Here is a 21,799-nt window from a genome sequence, read left to right on the forward strand (position 1 = left end):
ATGTAAATGTTTCATGGGAAGGAATGAAGAGGGAGCCAGACTCCACTCTGTAGTGTACATTGATGGGACAAGAGGCAGCGACCACAAAATAAAACACATTAAATTCAACCTGAACATAAGAAAACACTTTCTTACTGTGAGGGTGTCTGAGCACTGGCACAGGTTTTCTAAAGAGGTTGCTGTTTCCATCTGTGGAGGTACTCAATAAAACCCAACTGGGCTTGTGGCCTACAAGCATTCTGATCCAGATGACTGCGCTTGAGCCAGGGGTTGGACTGAGTAATCTTAGAAGGTCACTTCCAACCTCAGTCTCTGAGATTCTGAGGTGCATAGGTCTGATAGTATGAACCATGCTAGGTACACAGATGATATATGCGTCAATTACGATTTTTCACGATACCTTTGTAAATTTAAAATACCTTTACTGACCGACATGAATGCAAACACATTCTCCCCTCAGAAATAACTTGTGCTATTTCTAAATAAATAAAAATACTACTTTCCTTCTGCAGAAATAGAGTTGAAAAAATAATAAAACTGTAAACAAGCAGTATGGCACAATTCATTCAAGTAGTACTAGCTTGTATATGATGTAATTTATAAGTCACTATAATGCGATACTATCATTGTATGTAATTCAAAGGCTGGAGAAAAGAACTTGGTGCAAATCATTGCACAAAGCAGAGGCTGAAGGAATAGTATTCTGCTAAAATGCTTAATGACACTCAGAAGTTCTACATGCTGACTAAAACAGGTTACAAAAAATGCATGGTTCTAGGAAATAACCCAGTGCCAGCCATCTTCCAGACATTTTAGTACTATTCAGACAGTCTAAATTTTCTGTTTTTTCACATTTAAAAACATTCATCTCAGAATAACAGAATTTGTTTTATTTGCATTTGTATCTTTAAAAAGCCACACAACATATTTGTAATCAAAAGGCAATTAATCCTTTGAATGACCAAGACTTTCTTATCCTTCATATTCTAAAACATGCACTAAAAAAAAAAGAAAAGGAAAGGAAAATAAATAATAATTGCTTCACTACTAAAAAAAAGATTTGAGCTCACACGTGCTGTTCTGAGTGAACCAGGAAAGCTCCTTCCCTTTGCTCCACTCAGAATACCTGTTCTGTCCCCTCTGAGCTCTGGCTCAGACAGCTCTGCATCACTGACACATGTGCCATGCCCCACTTGAACTCATGCAGCTGGGCTCTGCTTTCCAGCCTGTATGCTCCTCTGATTTACTGCAGGGACAAGATGGCCTGTTCAATAGGCACAGATGTAATGCAGCACGCACGTGCTCACTAATCCTGTCATTCAAACACAGTGAGCCACAGGCTCTTCTCTGTACCACATTAAATACAAGAGAAGCTGCTCTGGCACATAGGTGGTAGAGGCATAGGCTTGGAGCTGAGCTCCCACTAATATAAGACATCTAAAACAAGGTGGTGCCACTACTTCAGCACGCCAAAAAGTTCCAATATTGAGGAAAGATGAAACTTAGTAAGCAGCATAGCTGTAAATCCATAAGACTTCAATCCACCTGAAAAAATGTTAATAAATTTGCAAAGAAGCTTGATCAGCATTCCTTAATTTTCTAGGTAGAATTTTTGCACCACTGCTGATGGTCAATTGCTCTGCAAATGAGAAGCAGATGGGCTTTTACAACTCCTTCATTGTGTGTTAGTAGGCCTGATGAGCTGGGGCTTGCAGAAGGGTATCGCTCTGGGGAAAAATCAGAGCATCGTGAAGAGAAAAAGGGGAAATCCCCTTAACTTTGATTATATAATTAAAAATTTCTGTAAGCTAGCAAGAGAAATCAGTGCATCAGAAACACATTTACATGATTAGAGCTACCATCTCCATATTTGTGATTTAATCATTTTGTTTGAATACCCTTTCTGAGTCATAGAACCTTTCTAAATGAGCTCTCTCCAAGCTTGCCAGCAACAGAAGTGAGAGGTGATCTGATGCAGCTCTCTGCTTCTTACATCTGCTTAAAATACTTCTGTTATAGTTCAGATTTTACTACAGTGCACCATAAAATCACCTAATGTCCTGTTTCAGAAGAAAAGAAAATGGGTGCATGGAAAACCTTAGCCATAATGGCTTAGGTCTAAGCCTCCATAGAGATCTGTATGGATAGATATAAATAGGTTGGGATAAGATTTCTAAGTTTCTGCAGTGTCACTGGGAGAAGGACAGTGATGAGAACAGAGCAATTTCTTCGTGGAGATCAGTCTTTGGTGATGGGAATTATTACTGTGCCAAATAAAAGTACAATGATCTCTCTAGTCTGGCTGATGAAAATCAGCTCATTTGTTAAAAATACACTGACTCCGTTTTAAAAATACATATATATCACAGCTATTGGAAGTGATGCCTTAGCGTTAATACACTAAACAATAAGAAAGTCACCATGAAAGAATTTGCTGACCAAGTATCAACTGTCTCAGCTACTAATACGTTGGCAGTCCTTTCTCAATTCACTGAAAGTAAATGAAATCGTCCTTGTACATTTTAAGTCAAGTCCATGGTCTACAGTGACACTTCATAGGTTCAGTAGGGGAGTTTAATCTCTCCTTTTTGTGTCAGTGCCTATCACCACACAATGCATTTTTCTTTGCGGAGGAGAAAGGTATACAGTGATCTCTTGCATGTACCTTCTCAGATAGGCTTAAAATTATGCTAAAAGTAGAAAAGAAAGCAGCCTCTGCTTTCCGGCTCCAAATAATTCTCCATAGGAAGCTCTCATTGATCTAAGACTTATGCTCTGGTAGTTTGACCAAATTTTGTGTTGAATAGCTTGTTTGTAGCTGAAACATAATCCAGCACATTGGCTAATTCATGTGCCTTGGAAGATCATAGCAGCTTCTATCCCATTAAGGTTCACAGAAAATACAGTGATAATTCAAATGCACTGTCATTCCTATTTACAGCAGCATTGACGTTCACACAGAACAGAACAGAATGAGTTGTCTGAGTGTTCTCAACCAAAGATACAGAGTTTGAGCAGAAGATGGGGGTTTGTTATTTTTGTTTTAAATACAGCACGTTCCATTCCACTGTGGCATAGCTGCTATTCACCATAGTAACTAATGCAAAGACTAAACTCACAGTTTCACCTATCTGAAAGTTTGGTATTTAACCTAATTGCCTTGTCTCCCTCACTAGTCCATTGAAAGAAGCATGCACTTCTAGAAGGCAATTCATCCTATCTATTCCAGGAACCTCTGAGCACCACATGCCCTCTGGATGTATCAGCCCCTTTCATTGGCTATTAAGAGAGCCTAACTGGTGATGTCCATGCTGGACTAGTAAATGAAACAAAGGAGGTAAAAGAAAAAGTAGATAACAAAAAACTTAAATACTAGTCCATAATCCTTCATGCAGCTCAAGTGTTAACACAATTTATGACAGCACTTTAGCCAGTACCAGCCAGCATCCTTTGATGCAATGCCAGGCTACATTTGGTGGCAGCATCTATCAGTGGTCATTCCCAAGCAGCCACCTGGATGCAGATTCTCTGTTGGGAAGGAAGGCCAAGAAAGTATGGCCATGCAGGTGTGAGTCACCTAGTCCCATGGCCAGAGGACTATGACATATTTTATTTAGTAGTATATGTAACACCACTTCAGACTGCAATCCCAAATTCAACATGTCTAAAGCCATGCTGAATTAATCTACTCTGAATTACTCAAAACAAAAAGCTGTGAAGCCTGCTTGCTTATCACTGTGAAAGTATTAAGCATAGTGTGATTTTACTTTTTGTGCCAGCTGTCACAACACCACACCCCTCTTCTCATTTTTGCTGGCTTTGTCAGCACATCTGCAGAAGAAAGAAAGAGGCACAACAACAAGGCTGCCACAGCTACCACTTCCTGGACAGTCTGACCCTCCCCAGCAGGCTGGCAGAAACAGCTCATTATCTGGTATGAAGTATCACAAAGAACAGTAGGAAAATGCAGATAACCATGCACAATTCTGTTGTGTAACTAACACTAAACTTAACAAAAGAATAGGGTTTTGGGCATCATTTATCAGTATTTATGTCTGATTGTCAAATACTAAGAATAGCTGCTCCTTGAGCAGCAAATCCTAATTAGCTGCTTTCCAAATTATAAGACATCTGTGTTCAGATTCCATCACATAGGCAGATGCAACATCACCTGAAACTGTTCTAAGAAATGAGACCAAAAAAATTATTTTCAGAAACTATGCAAAAGCAAGCAGTCAGCACTGACACCCTGAGAAAGAGCCATGGTCAGTGCCAACTCTGATCATGAGCAGCTCACGCTCTGAGCTGAAGACACCAAGATGGCAGCATACAGATGCACACTCACATGAACACAAGGACTACTCAGAATTTCCACCAAACTGTTCCAGAGAAAAAGTGAGAGTCCTACATCCACACTGCCTCCAACTTAAACTCTTCACAATCTTTCATTGGAATTCATCTATCTTGTCAATATGACTCCAATTTACACTCAGTCTTTTGGTTACCAGGAACTGGACAAATAAAACGTTGTGGAGTTTTTGTTTCTTTTCTTTTTCTTTCTTCTTTTTAAGGCACTTTAAATAAATTAGATGAAAATAGGGACAATTTTTCAAAAGAAGTTTTTATACTTTGATCTAATAATTTTTTCTGGTAGCTTGTCAAGGGAGTTGTTTGCAGCATGTTAGTTATCAGTTGAATTACATACTGGCAAAAGCAACACTGGAAACTAAAAAGCTTTTGATAATGTTACAAACATAAAAATGGCAATACTAGAGTAAAATTTACAGTGTGCTGTACCAGAACTGTATCTCACTTACAAGAAGTACTAATGCTTAAAGACAAGGTCAGTGTCCACATGTCCATTCTCATTTCTTGACCTTTGTCAAGACTCCCAGTAAAAATAACTACTTCCTAAGATGTCTTGAGATGTGAGTGCTTCCCCATTAGCATTTGGATGGAGAATTTCCTACTAAATTCACAAACAGAACATTACAAAAACACACTTCAGTGGATCAGGTTTTCAAACACTTTCAGTGTGGTCAAAGCCTCAAACAGAGGATTGAACTCCAAGCACTTTTAATCACTGAATTATCAATTCCCTGAGCCATGTAGTATGCATGGAAATTCTGTGTAGTTGGAAAAAAAAAAAAAAAGTATTTGAATTTTCATTTCCCCTCAATTAGAATTAATCAACTCAAGTAAGTTAATAAGATTTCATAAAATGGGATGGTTTGTGTAACTTTGAACACAATTAAATATTAATAAACTCCTATGAGAGCAAGATCAATGGAGTACAAAATGTCTTCCTGAATTTTATCTTAAAATACAGCATTTTAATCAGTTACATATAACTCTATACCCCGCAAGAAGCTTTATACAGCAGTAGAAACGGTGAAACCACACAGAAAAATCTCATCATTAACATTATAAAGAAATGATCCTCAAGCACCTCATGCTTGATTTCAAGAACAGATTCTACCATAGACTAAAATAGCTATTGCATATGTGACACACATCCATAATCAACATGAAATATTATATACAGTCCAACTGGATATTCATTATCCTAAAATTCCCCTTCTCTGATCCTATTTGTAATAAAACCAAAATACTATAAAACCAAAAGATAATCATCTATATTAAATGAAAATATTAAAATACCTCTATCCAGTTTCCTATTTAATGCTGTCTGACCTTTTACAAAAGAACCTTTCTAAGCGACTGTTTTTTTCTGATCTCAGGAGTCTGGTACAAGTTTTCTCTTCCCTTAGTTAAAGAACAAGAACCATAAATCTGAATCTCCATTTCTAGTACTACAGCATATGGTTGAAAGTACTGTCTTCTTGAGATAGTGTTAGAAACACTGGTCTAAATTAATACCAGACAATACTGGAATCTCTAGCTCTCTAGCAGTTTATTTTAAAAGAGGTAATACAGGAAATCTGTGAAAAGTTTCTTAATATATAGTTTTGCTTTTTAAAAAATATTCAAGAAATACCTGTTTTCAGGAGAAAAAAAAAGAAAAGAAAAGAAAAGAAAAGAAAAGAAAAGAAAAGAAAAGAAAAGAAAAGAAAAGAAAAGAAAAGAAAAGAAAAGAAAAGAAAAGAAAAGAAAAGAAAAGAAAAGAAAAGAAAAGAAAAGAAAAGAAAAGAAAAGAAAAGAAAAGAAAAGAAAAGAAAAGAAAAGAAAAGAAAAGAAAAGAAAAGAAAAGAAAAGAAAAGAAAAGAGAAGACATAAATAAAGTAGCCACGATTGAAGATGAACATTTTCTGGTTATCAGTTTCCCAAAATATTTCAGGGAAGTCTAAATTCCTCTATTCCTTAACCCAAATATTTCATTCACTGTCCAGTTCTTTCGGTTACGTGTTTACATAAAAGTTCATTTCCCTCTGCAGATTACAAAATATTCATCAAAGAAAGCCCCACCGTAAAACTTACATTGACATTCTTTGCAGCACTTGCCATCCACGTATGACAGGGCAGAATTAGGTGGACAGTCAGAGAGGGAGCAAATCAAAGCTTCACACTGCACAGTGCCATTCTAGAAGAATAAAAAGTGCTTAGCTGGTAGTTATATTTAGCAAAAAGAGAGATGTTCTCATACATAAGAACTTAAAATCTATTTTTAAATGCAATGAACTCTGACAAAAGGCCATTTTAGCACAGTTCTTTTAATAATGAACAGAAACTATAACTTCAGAATATCTTGCATACAATCTTTCAGGCATGTATGATGTGTTCTTTGAAATTATAATGATCTAAGTTTTTTTTAAGAGGCAAACCTGTTTCAGGGTAAAACATTCTGCCAATCAGCAGCAAATTGACGTTAGTGTGAAATAGCAACCTCACAGAACAATACTGAGCCTTCCAATTTTTACATAAAAGACAATACACTTCTAAAAGGTAGTAATTTCATAGCTGCAAGAAAAATCAGAGACAAAACATGCAATGCATTTAACACAAAAGTCAAAGCATTTCAGATAACTATTGGCAAGATCTGACACCGTGGGCTAAATCTTACCTTTAATGACAAATTCCTAAAATCAAAATTAGTATCACACCAGAAATATAAATATCAAAGAAATACTAAGCTTAAAAAGAACCATTTAGCAAATTGTAGATAATAGCAAATCAATATAAGGTGCAGCAGTAGTCTTTTCACAAGTTACCAGTGGCCTTTGAATTAAGCATTTAATACATCCAAATTGAATTAATGAGTTTTAAATGACTGGACAATAAAAAAGTTGCAATAGTTCTGCAATCGGTTGTGTAGTTTGTAGTTGCAATCATTTCTGTAGTTCTGATTCCCTTGGGAATCTTCCATTCACTTATGTTCTTTCATGTTTGTGATATAGTGGAACATGCATATGACCCTGACATTTGGTTCTTTATTGCTTTTGGGATGTAACCAAAGGGAACTAAAGGGATCCCAGGTACAAGGGATCTATTAAAAAATTTGCTAAGAAAAAACATGTGCTGATAGTAATAAGAAGCAGATATTTATTTATGCAGAGAAGCAGTTTGCAACTCAGTACACAGGAATAACATGGTGGCTAAGTATATTGCATTGCATCTGCCTACACTGGCATGGACGAATTGCAGATGACACCAAGCTGGGGGGAAGTGTCGATCTGCCTGGGGGTGGGAAAGCCCTTCAGAGGGATCTGGACAGGCTGGATAGCTGGGCTGAGGCCAGTGAGATGAAGTTCAAGAAGACCAAAGTGCCGGGTCCTGCACTTCAGCCACAACAACCCCAGGCAATGCTACAGGCTTGGGGCGGAGTGACTGAAAGACTATGTGGAAGAAATAGACCTGAGGGTGTTGGCAAATACTTGGCTAAACATAAGCCAGCAGTGTGCCCAGGTGGCCAAGAAGGCCAATGGCATCCTAGCTTCTATCAGAAATAGTGTTGCCAACAGGAGGAGGAAGGTGATCATCCCCCTGTACTTTGAGCTGGTGAGGCCTCATCTCGAGCACTGTGTTCACTTTTGAGCCCCTCATTACAAGAAAAACATTGAAGCCCTGGAGCATGTCCAGAGAGGGGCAATGAAGCTGGTGAAGGGTCTGGAGCATGATTCTTTTGAGAAACAGCAGTTGAGGGAAGTGGGATTTTTAGTCTGGAGGAGAGAAGACTCAAGGGAGACCACATAGTTCTTTACAGCTACCTGACTGAAGGTTGTGGCAAGGTGGGAATCAGTCTCTTCTCCCATGTAACAGTTACAGGACAAGGGGGAATGACCTTAAGTTGCACCAGGGAAGGTTCAGGTTGGGTATTAGGGAAAAAGCTCTTCTCAGAAAGACTGTTCAAGTGCTGGAATAGTCTGCCCAGGGAGGTGGTGGATTCAGCGTCCCTGGAGGTGTTCAAAAAATGTTCTGATGTTGTACTAAGGTACATGGTTTAATGGGGAAATACTGGTAGGTGGATAGCTGGTCTAGATGATCTTGGAGGTCTTTTCCAACCTTAATGATTCTATGATTCTGTGAAATCTAGGAGAGCTAAACATATTAGCACACCTGAAATACTAGGAAAATACATTTGTTAATACTGTTCCCTAGATTTAGAACTGTTATTTCTTGCATTTTGTTGTTACTGCCTAGCACATTTTTATAAGCATTCCTTACTCTTTTGCCCCAGTAAAAATGTGATCAGAGAAAACACCACAGTTTTTTGCATCTCCTTTCAAAGTGTAGCCATACCATGCAAGTGCAGTTCTTACAACCATCTGTCCAGGATTCAAATTCTCTGTATGTCATGCCTTTCATTGTGCAGGTCCTTTCACAATAGCACTGATCCAACTTGTTCATCCTCTGCTCAGCTTGCGACAGCTGTATTTACGGTTCACAAAAAGATTGGAATTCATAAGTGGCTTCTATGTTAGCGTAAACATGATTGAAACTGTCCCCCTTATTATCAAACATGCATTCAAAGATAATAAAATGACTGTTGTCAAATACAAGGTGACTAAATCATAAATTGTTCAGAGATGGATTCTAAGATGCAAGTCACAATTCATTTCATCTTCTGCTTGTAACATTAGAGGCATCATGAAACAAAGTGAATACATGACAATGTGTATGTCTCCAGATTTCTCATTTTTGTACATGTGAACCTGCCAAGAATCATGCCCTACATAAACTATCTGCAGACACTGGATTATGTATGGAAAAGACCTGAATCTGAGTAGAGGCTAGATTGGATGTAACACTCCAAATCACCATGTTAATTAGCCAGGTAGCAGCATTTTCACAGATATCTACAGAACTGACATTTAAGAACAGAAGACTAGTCTATATTTACTGGCAGATGTGAACATTTTTAGCATGATCTTTTGAAAAAGAAGAAAGAAAGAAAGAAAGAAAGAAAGAAAGAAAGAAAGAAAGAAAGAAAGAAAGAAAGAAAGAAAGAAAGAAAGAAAGAAAGAAAGAAAGAAAGAAAGAAAGAAAGAAAGAAAGAAAGAAAGAAAGAAAGAAAGAAAGAAAGAAAGAAAGAAAGAAAGAGAAAGAAAGAAAGAGAAAGAAAGAGAGAAAGAAAGAGAGAAAGAGAGAAAGAGAGAAAGAGAGAAAGAGAGAAAGAGAGAAAGAGAGAAAGAAAGAAAGAGAGAGAGAAAGAAAGAAAGAAAGAAAGAAAGAAAGAAAGAAAGAAAGAAAGAAAGAAAGAAAGAAAGAAAGAAAGGAAGGAAGGAAGGAAGGAAGGAAGGAAGGAAGGAAGGAAGGAAGGAAGGAAGGAAGGAAGGAAGGAAGGAAGGAAGGAAGGAAGGAAGGAAGGAAGGAAGGAAGGAAGGAAGGAAGGAAGGAAGGAAGGAAGGAAGGAAGGAAGGAAGGAAGGAAGGAAGGAAGGAAGGAAGGAAGGAAGGAAGGAAGGAAGGAAGGAAGGAAGGAAGGAAGGAAGGAAGGAAGGAAGGAAGGAAGGAAGGAAGGAAGGAAGGAAGGAAGGAAGGAAGGAAGGAAGGAAGGAAGGAAGGAAGGAAGGAAGGAAGGAAGGAAGGAAGGAAGGAAGGAAGGAAGGAAGGAAGGAAGGAAGGAAGGAAGGAAGGAAGGAAGGAAGGAAGGAAGGAAGAGAAAGAGAGAGAGAAAGAGAGAGAGAGAGTACGAAAGAATGAAAGAATGAAAGAAAGAAGAAAAAGGAAAAAAACAAACACTACTTAGGGTTCTCAGTTCCTTGTCTTGCATATATTTTGTCTGAGCACTCCCTTGTCAGATCAGATTTAGGAAAGTCTTGGACTGATAAATCTTGCTGCAATAAGCACTATAAGCACAGTAACCTATTTCAATCCAGTTTTATTGACTTGTTAGCCTGATAAATAGAGCTTGAATATTTATAAGCCATTTTCTACTTTGAGGTTTGAATTCTGCTTGCTATTAAAAATACAATTCTATTAAAAAAATACTATTAAAAAAAAAAAGCTCACTGAACTGAGAATTTGTGTGTATAGATAGTAGACACAGATATCTAAATGCAAACATATAAACATGCAGAGATGTTCTGCACACACCCACATGCACTACCAAATAGATGCACAAATCATCCAGAAAGACAGCAACTAAATCCTTATGGTCCTCTATTCTTCCAGGCCATGCTTCCCTAGAAACATTACCTTAGCTGACGTTTTAGCTAAAATGTCTTGCAGTTCCATAATTTTCTGCACAAGTCCATGGAAATCATTACAAGTTGGGCATGCTGAAATAACAAGATATACATACTAGTAACAAAATCTTATGTACAATAGGCTCAATCATGTTAAAGCTGACAAGCAATATACTGAAAGTTAAAATTTTAAGAAAGCTCGAGGTCAAAAAGTAGGCACAAAGCACACCTTTCATTTTATGGTATAAGAATTAACAGACTTACTCCGATTAAGATCTGGGCACTGAGAAATAAATCCTTGAGGCATGACAAGTAATTGCACATCTTGCATTATGCCCTGTGTGCACATGAAGAGAAAAAAAAGAAAGGATGTATTATTTTTACCTGTCAAAATTATGTTTTTCATTCACCATGTATAACATCAAAGCCCACACAGAAAAACTTCCTGATAGAAACAGTACTTATGAATACATAGCTTCTTTTCTGGACCCAATGCAGAGATAGAAGCATAAAGAAAAAGTAAAATAGTTAGAAGTACATGTACAGGCATACTGAATTATTTTTAAAGATTTTAAATATTAGATGTCAAGAAGTAATTATGTGGCAAGAATTTGGTTGTTTTTAATTCATTGTTATTTTTAGATAGCCATTGCAGAAAAAGCTTGAAAATGACCTTTAAAAGTAATTTGAAAAGCAGCTGCAGTTTTAGTTACTTTCAAATTCAAATTTCTCACTAGGCTACAACTGTCAGATAGAAGGGCAGATTAAAGAAATCTGAGTCAGGAAAAACACATTCACACAAATCCTTTATGATTTTGGTATGGGTCTTTTCACTAAGCACACCCTGTGCCAAGGAACTGCATATCTCTTACACAATTGTGGAGTTGCATGTTGGCAACAACGTGGGAAAACAGGAAGCTTAGTATGAAATTGAAATATGCCATCTGGAAATGCTCCATTTCATCCAGAAGAGATCACACGCTTTTGGGCAGAATTTACATGCATCCTTAGTCATTAAGATATAATTAGCAGCCACTTCGCTGCTTTCCAAAAGCAAAGGCCAAATAGCCATCCCATCGTGCACATTCCAGATGTCACTTTCATCCAGGATTCCCACCCTGTATCTCCAGAACTCCTTCTTAGAAGGAAAAGCAAAATAATTTCAACAAGCCTCAGTGTGCTTATGAAGTGACTGTTTCAAGACAAAAAAATATATATATATATAAATTAAATGCGACAGGTCAAATTTCATCCATGTACTTAAGGCATTCCATATAGGTACTGCAAATTCACAGCAAAAGAGTTTTGACTTTGAATGAAGGACTCAGGGTGACCTACGTGATCTATGGAGTAGATGTCACTGAGGGGCAACCCAAAAGGGACATAAGCGTCATGACAATCTTTCTCCCTTAACAACTGTTCTAACATTTAGAACAAGTGGATGCTTCCCCACGCTGTGCAAGGAGCTGCACTGATTATCTGACAGTGGAAAAGTAAGGACGCCAGAGATAGGACTTCGCATCACGACCTCCCACAGCATGTGTTCTGGAAGGCAGGAAAAAAGTCCTCTTTGAAGAGCACACTGAAAAGCTGACCATATTCAATTCTCCTCCCTTTCTTGGTGTCATTAAGCTTAAATTCATATCTACTCGGGGTACAGGATTTCCGTGAAAAGGAAGAATTGCAGGGTCCAACCCACTCAGATTCATGAGAGCTTAAAGCTTATATTTCACTGAACATTTGGGCAAGTACTCAAATCACTTAGCTATTAACCAACAAAAAAGCTCCTCCAGCTATTTGAGGAGTTTTTTTCATCACACAGCAGCTGTGATGCTAGCTGGACTCTGCCACTTGACAGGAATTCAGGTTACTTCTTATCTCCTCAGTAACAAGCAGGAGACCTCCTGGGCTGCCAAATCAGAGTGTCTGACCATCCATGAGAGGCCATGCATAGGCTCCAAAAAACCTGCTGGCTCAAATTAAATCATTTCTGGATATTAGGTGTGAGAGACTTTATACAATACAGAAATTACACAGCCAGTATTGCTCTCTCAGACTTAAGACCCTACAGTGAAACAGGCATAAATATGTCCTGGTGTGAATATGACTACAGACATGCTATTTTAGTGGAGCAATATTAGTTCCAAAATCAAATATAGATAAATAAAATAAATAATAAATAAATGGCTAATGATTTTGAGTACTTTGGTCCCTCTGGACAAGCCATTTAAGATCCACTGAAAGCAGCCAGATTTTCTGAAACAACTCAGCAAATAGATCTCAGAAAACCCAGTAAGTGGAAGTTATCACACAAGCGCCTAAAAATATTGTCATTCTATCTTGTTCTATTGCTTTTACACAGGAGAAGATGGACACCTTCACCTCACTACAAGCTCTTTTCGGGGAGTTGTAGGGAGCAGTAAGGTCTCCCCTGAGCCTTTTCTTCTGCAGACTAAATGATCCCAGCTCCCTCAGCCACTCCCCTTAAGACTTGTCCTTCAGACCCTTCAAAGCTTTGTTGCCTTTCTCTGGATATGCTCCGGGGCCTCAATCCCTTTCTTGTACTGAGGGGCACGTGTAGGCTCTCTGATACATTGAGAAATGCTGAAAGTCCTCAACTTCTGGACTGATGTATCTTCTGTACAAGTGTCAGATTTGCAGAGGTAGTTCAATCATGTGTACTACACTGTGCTGAAGAAATCACTTAGCACAGTGTATCTTTGCCATACCAATGCTCTTCTAATGAGTTTCTGTATTTCTACTAAGCTGGTTTGCATTTGTAGCTGAGGGAAAAATTTCAGTGTTCTTTGGCTCATTTTATTTTTCTTGAAAAGAAGAAAAAAAAAAACAATTAAAAATACAGTCTCCTATTGGAGTATTCATTTTTCTATACCAAATGAGCTTAGAATCATAGAATCATAGAATTGCTCAGTTTAGAAAAGACCTTACAGATCGTCGAGTCTAACTGCAACCTAACCATACTACCCTAACAATCCTCCGCTAAGTCATGTCCCTGAGCTCCTTCATGGTGACAGTGATTTGTCAAAAATAATTGAGAGATGTGAAAAGGCACAAATAAACAAAATGAATATTAAAAAATATACATATAATTATAAATACATAGAATGAATGAAGCGTATCTGAGATTAGTTTAGGCAATGCAACTAAGGCCAAAACACAATCTGAGGTTGTGACCAAGGAATGCTACCTAACGGATTAGGAGGAATCAAAATTTACACTGCAGTCCAAACACAGCATGCACTTCAAGGTGTTTGTGGTGTATGTCACCTTCAGTCTCATATTGGTTCAATAGATTCTGACCAACTTGCATAGCGTGTTCTTTCTGTTTCTGTGTGAACATCTGTGAGACACACCTGGCTCAAACTTTGTAGTGTTGCAAAATTATCACAATTGTTTCCAATGTACTGCACAGCCAGTTCACATGGATGAACTCATCCAAGCGTTCTTCATTTCATGATGTGACAGCTGGGCATGGCTGTCCAGAATGAGGTTTGTCATGCATGTCATTGTTGCCACTGCTAAAATGCACCACCCACTGCTTCACTGTGCTTATGTCCACTGGTTGGTCTCCATAAACATTCAGCAAATTTTGATAAATGTCAAAGGTTGCAATTTGTTCATCTTGGAGGAATTCAGTGCTTCATATCTTTACCTCACATGCACTTCCATGTCAGATGCCATTTTGTCAGATTGCCCCTCTGCTGCCAGCTGTTGCATGGCAACAAAATGTAACGGGATATTGGTGGGAAGGTTCTGCCTCTACCACCATACCACCAACATCCACCTCTGATATTGTGGACCGAAGTAATAAAAATAGGAGGCATAACTTTTGGAGCAGCCCTCGTGTATTTATTTATTTGATTGTATGTTTATATAAAAGGAGAAGCAACAAAAAGTACACATCTAGCTATTAAACAGACATCCATATAAATACTTATTTCCTGGAATCGCATTTCTCTTGGTCACTGACCTTTCTCTGTCTTAAACCGCTTTACAACACAGCATTAAGAACTGTTATGACTGCAGAATCACAGAATGGCTGAGGTTGGCAGGAACTTCCTGAGATCATCTACTCCAACCCTCTGCTCAAGCACAGCCACCTAGAGCAGGTTTCCCAGGAACATGTGCTAGCAGCTTTTGAATATCTCCACTGTGGTCTGACAACCTCCATGGTAAAAGTATTTTCCTATGTTCCAAATGAACTTCAGATTTTTCAGTCATAGTCATACTCACATTCCATCTACATACACACGTGCCAGTAAGTTGAGTAAACTCAGCTGAACAGAACTGTAAACTGTATTCACTTTCACCTAAGTTCACATTTTTCTTCTCAGGGAATGCATACCTTAAAATAACCGTGTGCATTATTCCTCTGTCCTAGCCAAAAGGTTGTACCCACAGGTAAGTCCATGAAGGGCTTCTCCACAACTCTTTCATAGATTCTGAAAGGTAAGAAAAAAGTATGTCCCATGTTGATAACTTTTCATTTTCTGAGAACTGGAATATTCCAGAAGTGACAACTTACTGTAAAACGACACTCTTTACTTACTTATTGCAGTCCACGTGTAAAATCAAGTGAGAGGCACTGATTGCTAAGGAAAGCCTGTGCCACTTATCGTCTGCCAGGATGTATGGGAATACTTCTGTGTGGGAGCGATGACTGCCTGTACGGTAATGCAACCTGATTTCATTTCGATGACCGCTGCTTTCCAATTCCAGATACCTGTACCATAAATGCATCAGCATGTCGTGAACCATTCTTATCAGCACAGCAAAATTTTACATCACATAACTTCTCATTACCATGCAGGAACTATTTAAAAGGGGGAAATACAGACAGGATACAAAGATGAAAGCAGATGTTTTACATAATGGAAGGTTCTATCTTTCATGCAAGAACACAAGGTCCCAGGCTAAAGATTTTCTCTTCTATCAACAGTACTTCACAAAACATGATCCCACTGGAAACATAATTATCCTATTATGAATAATTGCATTATGTCCTGAAAGCACAGTATGGATACTCTAAAGGCATTAATGCACTAAAAACACCACCAAGTTCTGTGATAGGTACATTGTTAACCATTACCAACAAGGGAAGTAAGTAAGAACTGAGACAGGGCACTGCCTTGTTTGCTTCTGGATATGTAGTTTACATCTCTTTTTGTTTTTCATAATGAATATTTTCAAAAGAAATTCAAAGTCAAGAAATACTACTTCTTAATATTTTATGTGTATATACATAAATTGTTAAATGCATATGTGGTTGTGGTATGTTTATGTATACACATGCATTTATACGAATGTATGTGTATGTAAATATATGTATATACTGAGTTAAAAAAGGTACTGCAGTTACTTCAGGATGGATGCACCGTACAACGGGTTTGCAGATTGAGGATGTAGGCTTGGTTGATTAAATGGCTGCAGATAATATAAAAAGCACTCCATAACCAAACTTGCTGCATTCTCAAGCAAACCTATTTCTTGCATATTGAACCTCTTCCAGGAAGAAGTCTACCAAACTATTTCTCTTCTAAATGTTAAGTTTCTCATTTTAAAGTCCTCCCCTAACATGCTTTTAAAATAGGAGGAAAAAAGAAAAACAGAAATGAAGATTCTCTAATAATCATACACAACCTACAGATAAAGAGTAAGGAAGATAACAGTATGTACAGAGATACTGAAAAACTAGGAGGATGGGCAATACATTTTTATATATTTCTGCTGCTACATCTGCAGTCAGGCATGGCAGTGCTTTGTAAATCTGTGTGTGCATGTGTATTAGGGTGATGCAGTTTCTTTCAATAGGCCATCCATATTAAAGAACAGACAAGAAAATGATTACAGTTTTCAAAAGTGGAGATGAGGAGACCAAATCAAAACCATCTTGTATAGTCATTATCCCTAGGAGGAGGATGGGCTCGCTGCACATCTCTCCTTCCTTCAGGACTTTTCACAGTGAAACATGCCTAGCAACAGCACAAAAACAATTATCCTTTTGCAGAACTGGCAAAGGGCAATTTCTTCTTCCTCCCCAATATTAACAAAGCAGTTAACTAAAGTCAGCAGTAAATTTTATAATCTGCGATCATTTGCCTACTCATGGCCCAAAAATAGTTTCTGCACTGGCAAGAAGTTTGAACTAATTGAGGGCTTGGCTGGCAAAAAAAAAAAAAAAAAAAGGGCAATAATGGCAGAACATCAGTCAACTTAATAACCTCCTTCATAACTCAAGCATCAAGGATAAAAATAAGGTCATGCTCGACCTAACAAAGAAGGGGAACATTATGGAACAGGACTCCTCCAGCAACTTATAAATGAGTCCATCCACTTGCAGATATAATTTGGAAAAAGGAAGTCATGAACGTGTTGAAACATTATCTACTGGTCCAGCCAACAGCTAGATCACACGCTCTTCAAAGTCAGTGGCAGAACGGATCCCAGCACAGAGATGCAGCAAGCAGGAAGGAAACAAAGCAGAGATACAGTTGGTATGAAAGGTATGAAATGAAAGCTCATGTTGCAGGTGACATGAGATGCCCAAGAATACAAATCCCCTGAAACACAAATTCCCCAAATGAAAAAAGACATTCTGTAGAATTTCAGAAATGAAGAATTGCTGAGAGATAATGCTGATGTTCTATGATGCTGCAATAAGCAAATAAACCTCCTGTACAAAGCTGTGCAAAAGTTCTGGACATTTGTGGTTTAGATTAAACTGTGATTAACTCACTGCTTTGAGACGCACATCAGTCTCTTTTGTTATTCCATTTGGTAAACCGTAATAAATGCCTTTTCCTATTGAAGGCGTGATGATTGTTTGAGGAAATATGTATCAAAATTAAAAAAGAAGTTAATAGCCATTAGGAGAATTCTAATTCATCATTGATTGATACATGGTAGAGGTAGCAAGTAAAGACGAATAGAAAAGCAAATGCAGTGACAGCCAAAACAATATTCCCTTCAGCCTGAACTAACGCCGAGACAGAAACACAGAGAACTGAGTATGAATCATTTCATTTCAGTTTTTACAAAATATTGTGCTTGATATTCTACCTTTCCCTATTTGTTTAACAGCCGGGACTTAAACAGATCTGGCTCCACTTAAACTTCAGAAGATAGAAACAGCCTCAGGTCTAGCAAGAGGGTCTGGGTGGGAATGCCAAGGCTGCCGGAGGCAAAGCTTCTCTCGCTTCTGTGAGGCTGCAAAAGCACATGCCTGGGTGCTCACCTTCCAAGGGTTTGGAATGGCAGTCAAGAAAGTAAGCTGTGCATAAGCAAATAGCTCTGGATGTTAAAAACTTGTTTATAGTGGAAAAAATATTCTAAACTTCTCTATATTCTCAGGATTACTACTCTATTGCGAGATAAAAGAGAGTGATCTTGTTTCCCAAACGACTTAACTTCCCAAGGAAATAATAACTGCACCACACTGCAGGCTTTTCCTAAGAACCTCATTACTGAAGTTTCCAGGGAACCTCATCAGCTGAATGACTGCGTTCTTGCGTACACCAGCCCAGCCCAGTCCACTCATCTCAGTGCCATCAGCCAAGAAATTCAGCATAGTAATGTCACTGCTGATTCTCCCAGCAGCTCCCAGCTGCTATTCTATATTGGGAAGGTGAATGGCTCTTTGAGTAAAAGATAAACCACAAGGAAAACCTCTTTTCTCAGAGGGTGGTGAGGCACTGGCACAGGCTGCCCAGAGAGGCTGTGGATGCTCCATCCCTGGAGGCATTCGAGGCCGGGTTGGATGGGGCCCTGGGCAGCCTGAGCAGGTGGGTGGTGGCTCTGCTCATGGCAGGGGGTTGGAACTGAATAGGCTTTAAGGTTCCTTCTAACCCAAACCATTCTATGATTCTATGCTAAACAGTATGACAGGAGGACCTGCTTCTCCCTTCACTAAAACCCACGATTCCTGTCACTGTTTAATCAGTATCAACCTATTTTATGTTAACCCCCTAAAGCCCACACATTCTTTGTGACAAACAGAAGTTACTTTGCAGGGAGATTATATGATTAGGGTTATAATGTTTGACATTTGATGAAGAAAATGTTAACCTTAAAGGTTGTTACAGCTCAGCAGAGCACTCTGTGCTTGCACAGTCATTTCAAAGGCAACAACCAAGGCCACAGTAAGACAGGCCAGTCTGCATAGGGACCAGCCAGAGAGCAATTCCTGATGTGCTGACTCAGAGGAAGAAATTTGTGTCAATTGTCCTAGAGAAAGCTGAGAAAGAAAACAGCAATGATTTCTCTGCTTCCCAGCACTGATCTGTTGTAACCACTGTGCACAGATCCCAGCACCACAGCTCAGCAGCAGACCTGCAGAGTGACCCAGGGCACAAGGTCAACACTGGATAGGCTCTTCATGCTCCCAGATGCACATGGAGACTGCAGAAGTTCAAATCAGGATGTGCAGCCAAAACCTAGAGCTCTGGGAGGCAGAACAACTGGAGATGTGGTGTATGAAGTAGCAGTCTTTCAGAAGAGGGAGGTATGGCCCTTCAGCGAGTGGTCAGTGTTAGTAACCCAGCTCTCTGATAACTCATCTGCTCATTTGACATTCCAGCTCACATAGCACATGCACACTGCAGCTGCTCACTCTTACTCCAGGGAACTAATAAAAGTCAACTTGAGTTTGGAGCATGTAGACAAGCATTTTAAAAGCTAAAAGATATTGTGTCTGAATTTATTACAAAGTGGGTTTTTTTTTTTAACAACTTTTACTACTCTCAGTTACAGATACAGTGTAAAAACAAGTTTTCATGGCTTTTTGATTTACACTAAGAAGAAAAGGAAAACTAATAAAACTACAGATGAATATACATATATAAGAAAAAATAAATCCTTGTCTCTGTTACTTAGGGAAATTATAAAATCATGATACAAAGGTTCTGGAACTGTCTGTGAAGGTGCTAACTGCAGACAGAAGCACACCAAGGAGGATCCTAACTATTACACAGAACGGACTACAGTAGGCCATGCCATAGATCTGGGTGACAAAGTCCCTGGAGAGGGGGTTCTGAAAGGCAAAGCAATCCAGGAAGGTTGGGCCTTCATCAAAAACAAAATCTTAGGCAGTGTTCTCATGAAGTTGGAGCAAGAATCAGGAGCTGAGGTTGCATTGGTCTCCCCAGAGGACTCTGATAGGAGATATCCTCCCAGAAGTTGCTGATTTGAAATTGCAAAAATTGAGGCCTGGTATTACCGCACATTGTTCATGCTGACCCAGACTGAGCTGTGAATATGAATCAAATTAAATTCCAAAACAGTAAATACTTTTTTTTAAACAATTCTTGCTCTCACTCCTCCTATCAATCTCACTAACCCAACTTATCAGTATATTTCTTCCCACTCTGCTATCACTCTCACACAGCCCTGTTAACATTTACTTTGTCCTTCCGAAGCTTCCTAGTCTACCAAATATCAATGAAGGAAGAAACTTTCTCAGAACAAACACAAAAGCAATGGAATAAGCCATCTCTCTCTCTCTCTCTCTCGACAGCAAGAAGACTGCAAAAACGACAAACCTTTTGATATATACTGATAAGTACTAATAAAAGTATATGTATTCAACCTAACTCCTCCCCCTTCCTACTCTGACAGAATACAGATTTCTGTGAATTTCTCTAAACAAATACATATCAAACAACAGCAAAGAATAATGATATCTGTCAAAACTCACATTTCAACACTTTCAGTGGTGTTTATCGGTAGATAAGTAGAAACAAATCTTTTATCTCTTATTCAAGTAGACCTGTCACCAGTCTGAATTCAGACTACAGAATCCAGGCTCATAGGAGCTTTTGGTAACAGGTTCTCCACCAAATGACACTGAGTTATCTGGCACTGCAGTGATTTACATCAGCAGACCAACTGACCTCACTTGACGTATTAAAGGTTACAGGAAGGTGCATTTTAAGGTAGCTGTATTCATTACTGAGAAGAATTTACATTCTATTTGCAACATTCTTTTTTTTTCTTTTTTGACAGGAAACATAAGATATACTGAAGAAAAAACGAGCAATAGTGACAAGGCATCAATCAACCAGCACTTAAAGAAACAGCACTCACAGTGCTGTGAGAAGATTAAACTCAGTATAAGACAGAACTACTGCTTTACAAGTATCTCCATCCAACCATACATTCAAAGATATAAGTTGAATTCCCAAACAAAAAGAAGTATGGAATCTTTCTCTTTTGGGTAGAAGAAAGAGCCTGGCCAAGGTGTCACTAACTACATGAGGAACCTTACATATGACTTTTAGGATCTTCTTGAGTACTATAATACAGAAAGAATGAGAGAAAATATCATTTTTTGAAACCTTTGATGAAACATACAAATTTCATCAAAAGAAAAAGAGTCCAACCCCAGAGAAGTGTTAAATCACTAGAGCTCAAATCAGCTCAAAAGAGATTGACTGTTACAAACAAGTTGTAAAGGGTTCATGATTATTATCAGAATAGTAAGAAACAGACATTTGTTCTTTGTAAGAAACAAAGATTTACTACCAAAAATTAAAACAAAACAAAACAAAAAACAGAATATTACAACTGTCCATGCGTCCAACCGAGCCCATGCATCTGCAGAATGGTTTAAAAAGCTGAAACCAACTGGCACTTCTTTTGGCGCAGGGAACAGCCACGTACAGCTTAACATCTGAAAATTAATCCCATGTTATTCTTACCTAATTTGTATGTTAATGATGGGAGAGGAAAAATATCCCTCAAAACCAATGTAACTCTACACTGTTCATTTAAGAAGTAAACATTCAAAGCTTTTCTCAGGGTAATGTGTTTGCAGCATATCTTGTAATGTCAGAAAGGAGAGACTTAATACTGCAGTCCAGAAGTAGAGACACTCATACATCAAAAGCGTACAACTATTTTAGTAAGATAGTCAAAAGATGCAGCAAAATTCATGCATCAAGCGTTTTCACCTCTGGCAACCTACCTCCTTGTGTGGATAAATGCATAACAGAAATTGCATCAGATAATTTCCTCCTAGATACTGAAGAGGTCTCACACTGCTGTACAGTGCAGTGTATTTGAGAGCAGACAATGAGAAAACTTAAGTAGTGGTGAAAATAACTACCATATAAGGCAGAAATAGAATAAATTAGTAGCGAGATACAATGAAGTCTAGGAAATACCTGTCCACAGTATTCTACTGATTTCAGTATTTTG

The 21,799-nt window shown here is 38.4% G+C and overlaps 1 protein-coding gene across 1 annotated transcript in view; it reads right to left on the bottom strand.

Moving 5' to 3' along the window:
* Positions 1-21,799, bottom strand: part of NELL2 (neural EGFL like 2) — a 143,487-nt gene that overhangs the window by 93,793 nt on the left and 27,895 nt on the right. Inside the window, exons 4-9 of the mRNA NM_001030740.2 lie at positions 15,156-15,329; positions 14,952-15,048; positions 10,850-10,922; positions 10,596-10,678; positions 8,698-8,826; positions 6,439-6,541 (exon numbers count right to left, since the gene is read on the bottom strand). Of these exons, the coding sequence (NP_001025911.1) occupies positions 6,439-6,541; positions 8,698-8,826; positions 10,596-10,678; positions 10,850-10,922; positions 14,952-15,048; positions 15,156-15,329 (659 nt within the window). The remainder of the gene's footprint in view (positions 1-6,438; positions 6,542-8,697; positions 8,827-10,595; positions 10,679-10,849; positions 10,923-14,951; positions 15,049-15,155; positions 15,330-21,799) is intronic.

The sequence above is a fragment of the Gallus gallus genome, chromosome 1, assembly GCF_016699485.2.
Source record: "Gallus gallus isolate bGalGal1 chromosome 1, bGalGal1.mat.broiler.GRCg7b, whole genome shotgun sequence".
NCBI classification, from domain to species: domain Eukaryota; kingdom Metazoa; phylum Chordata; class Aves; order Galliformes; family Phasianidae; genus Gallus; species Gallus gallus.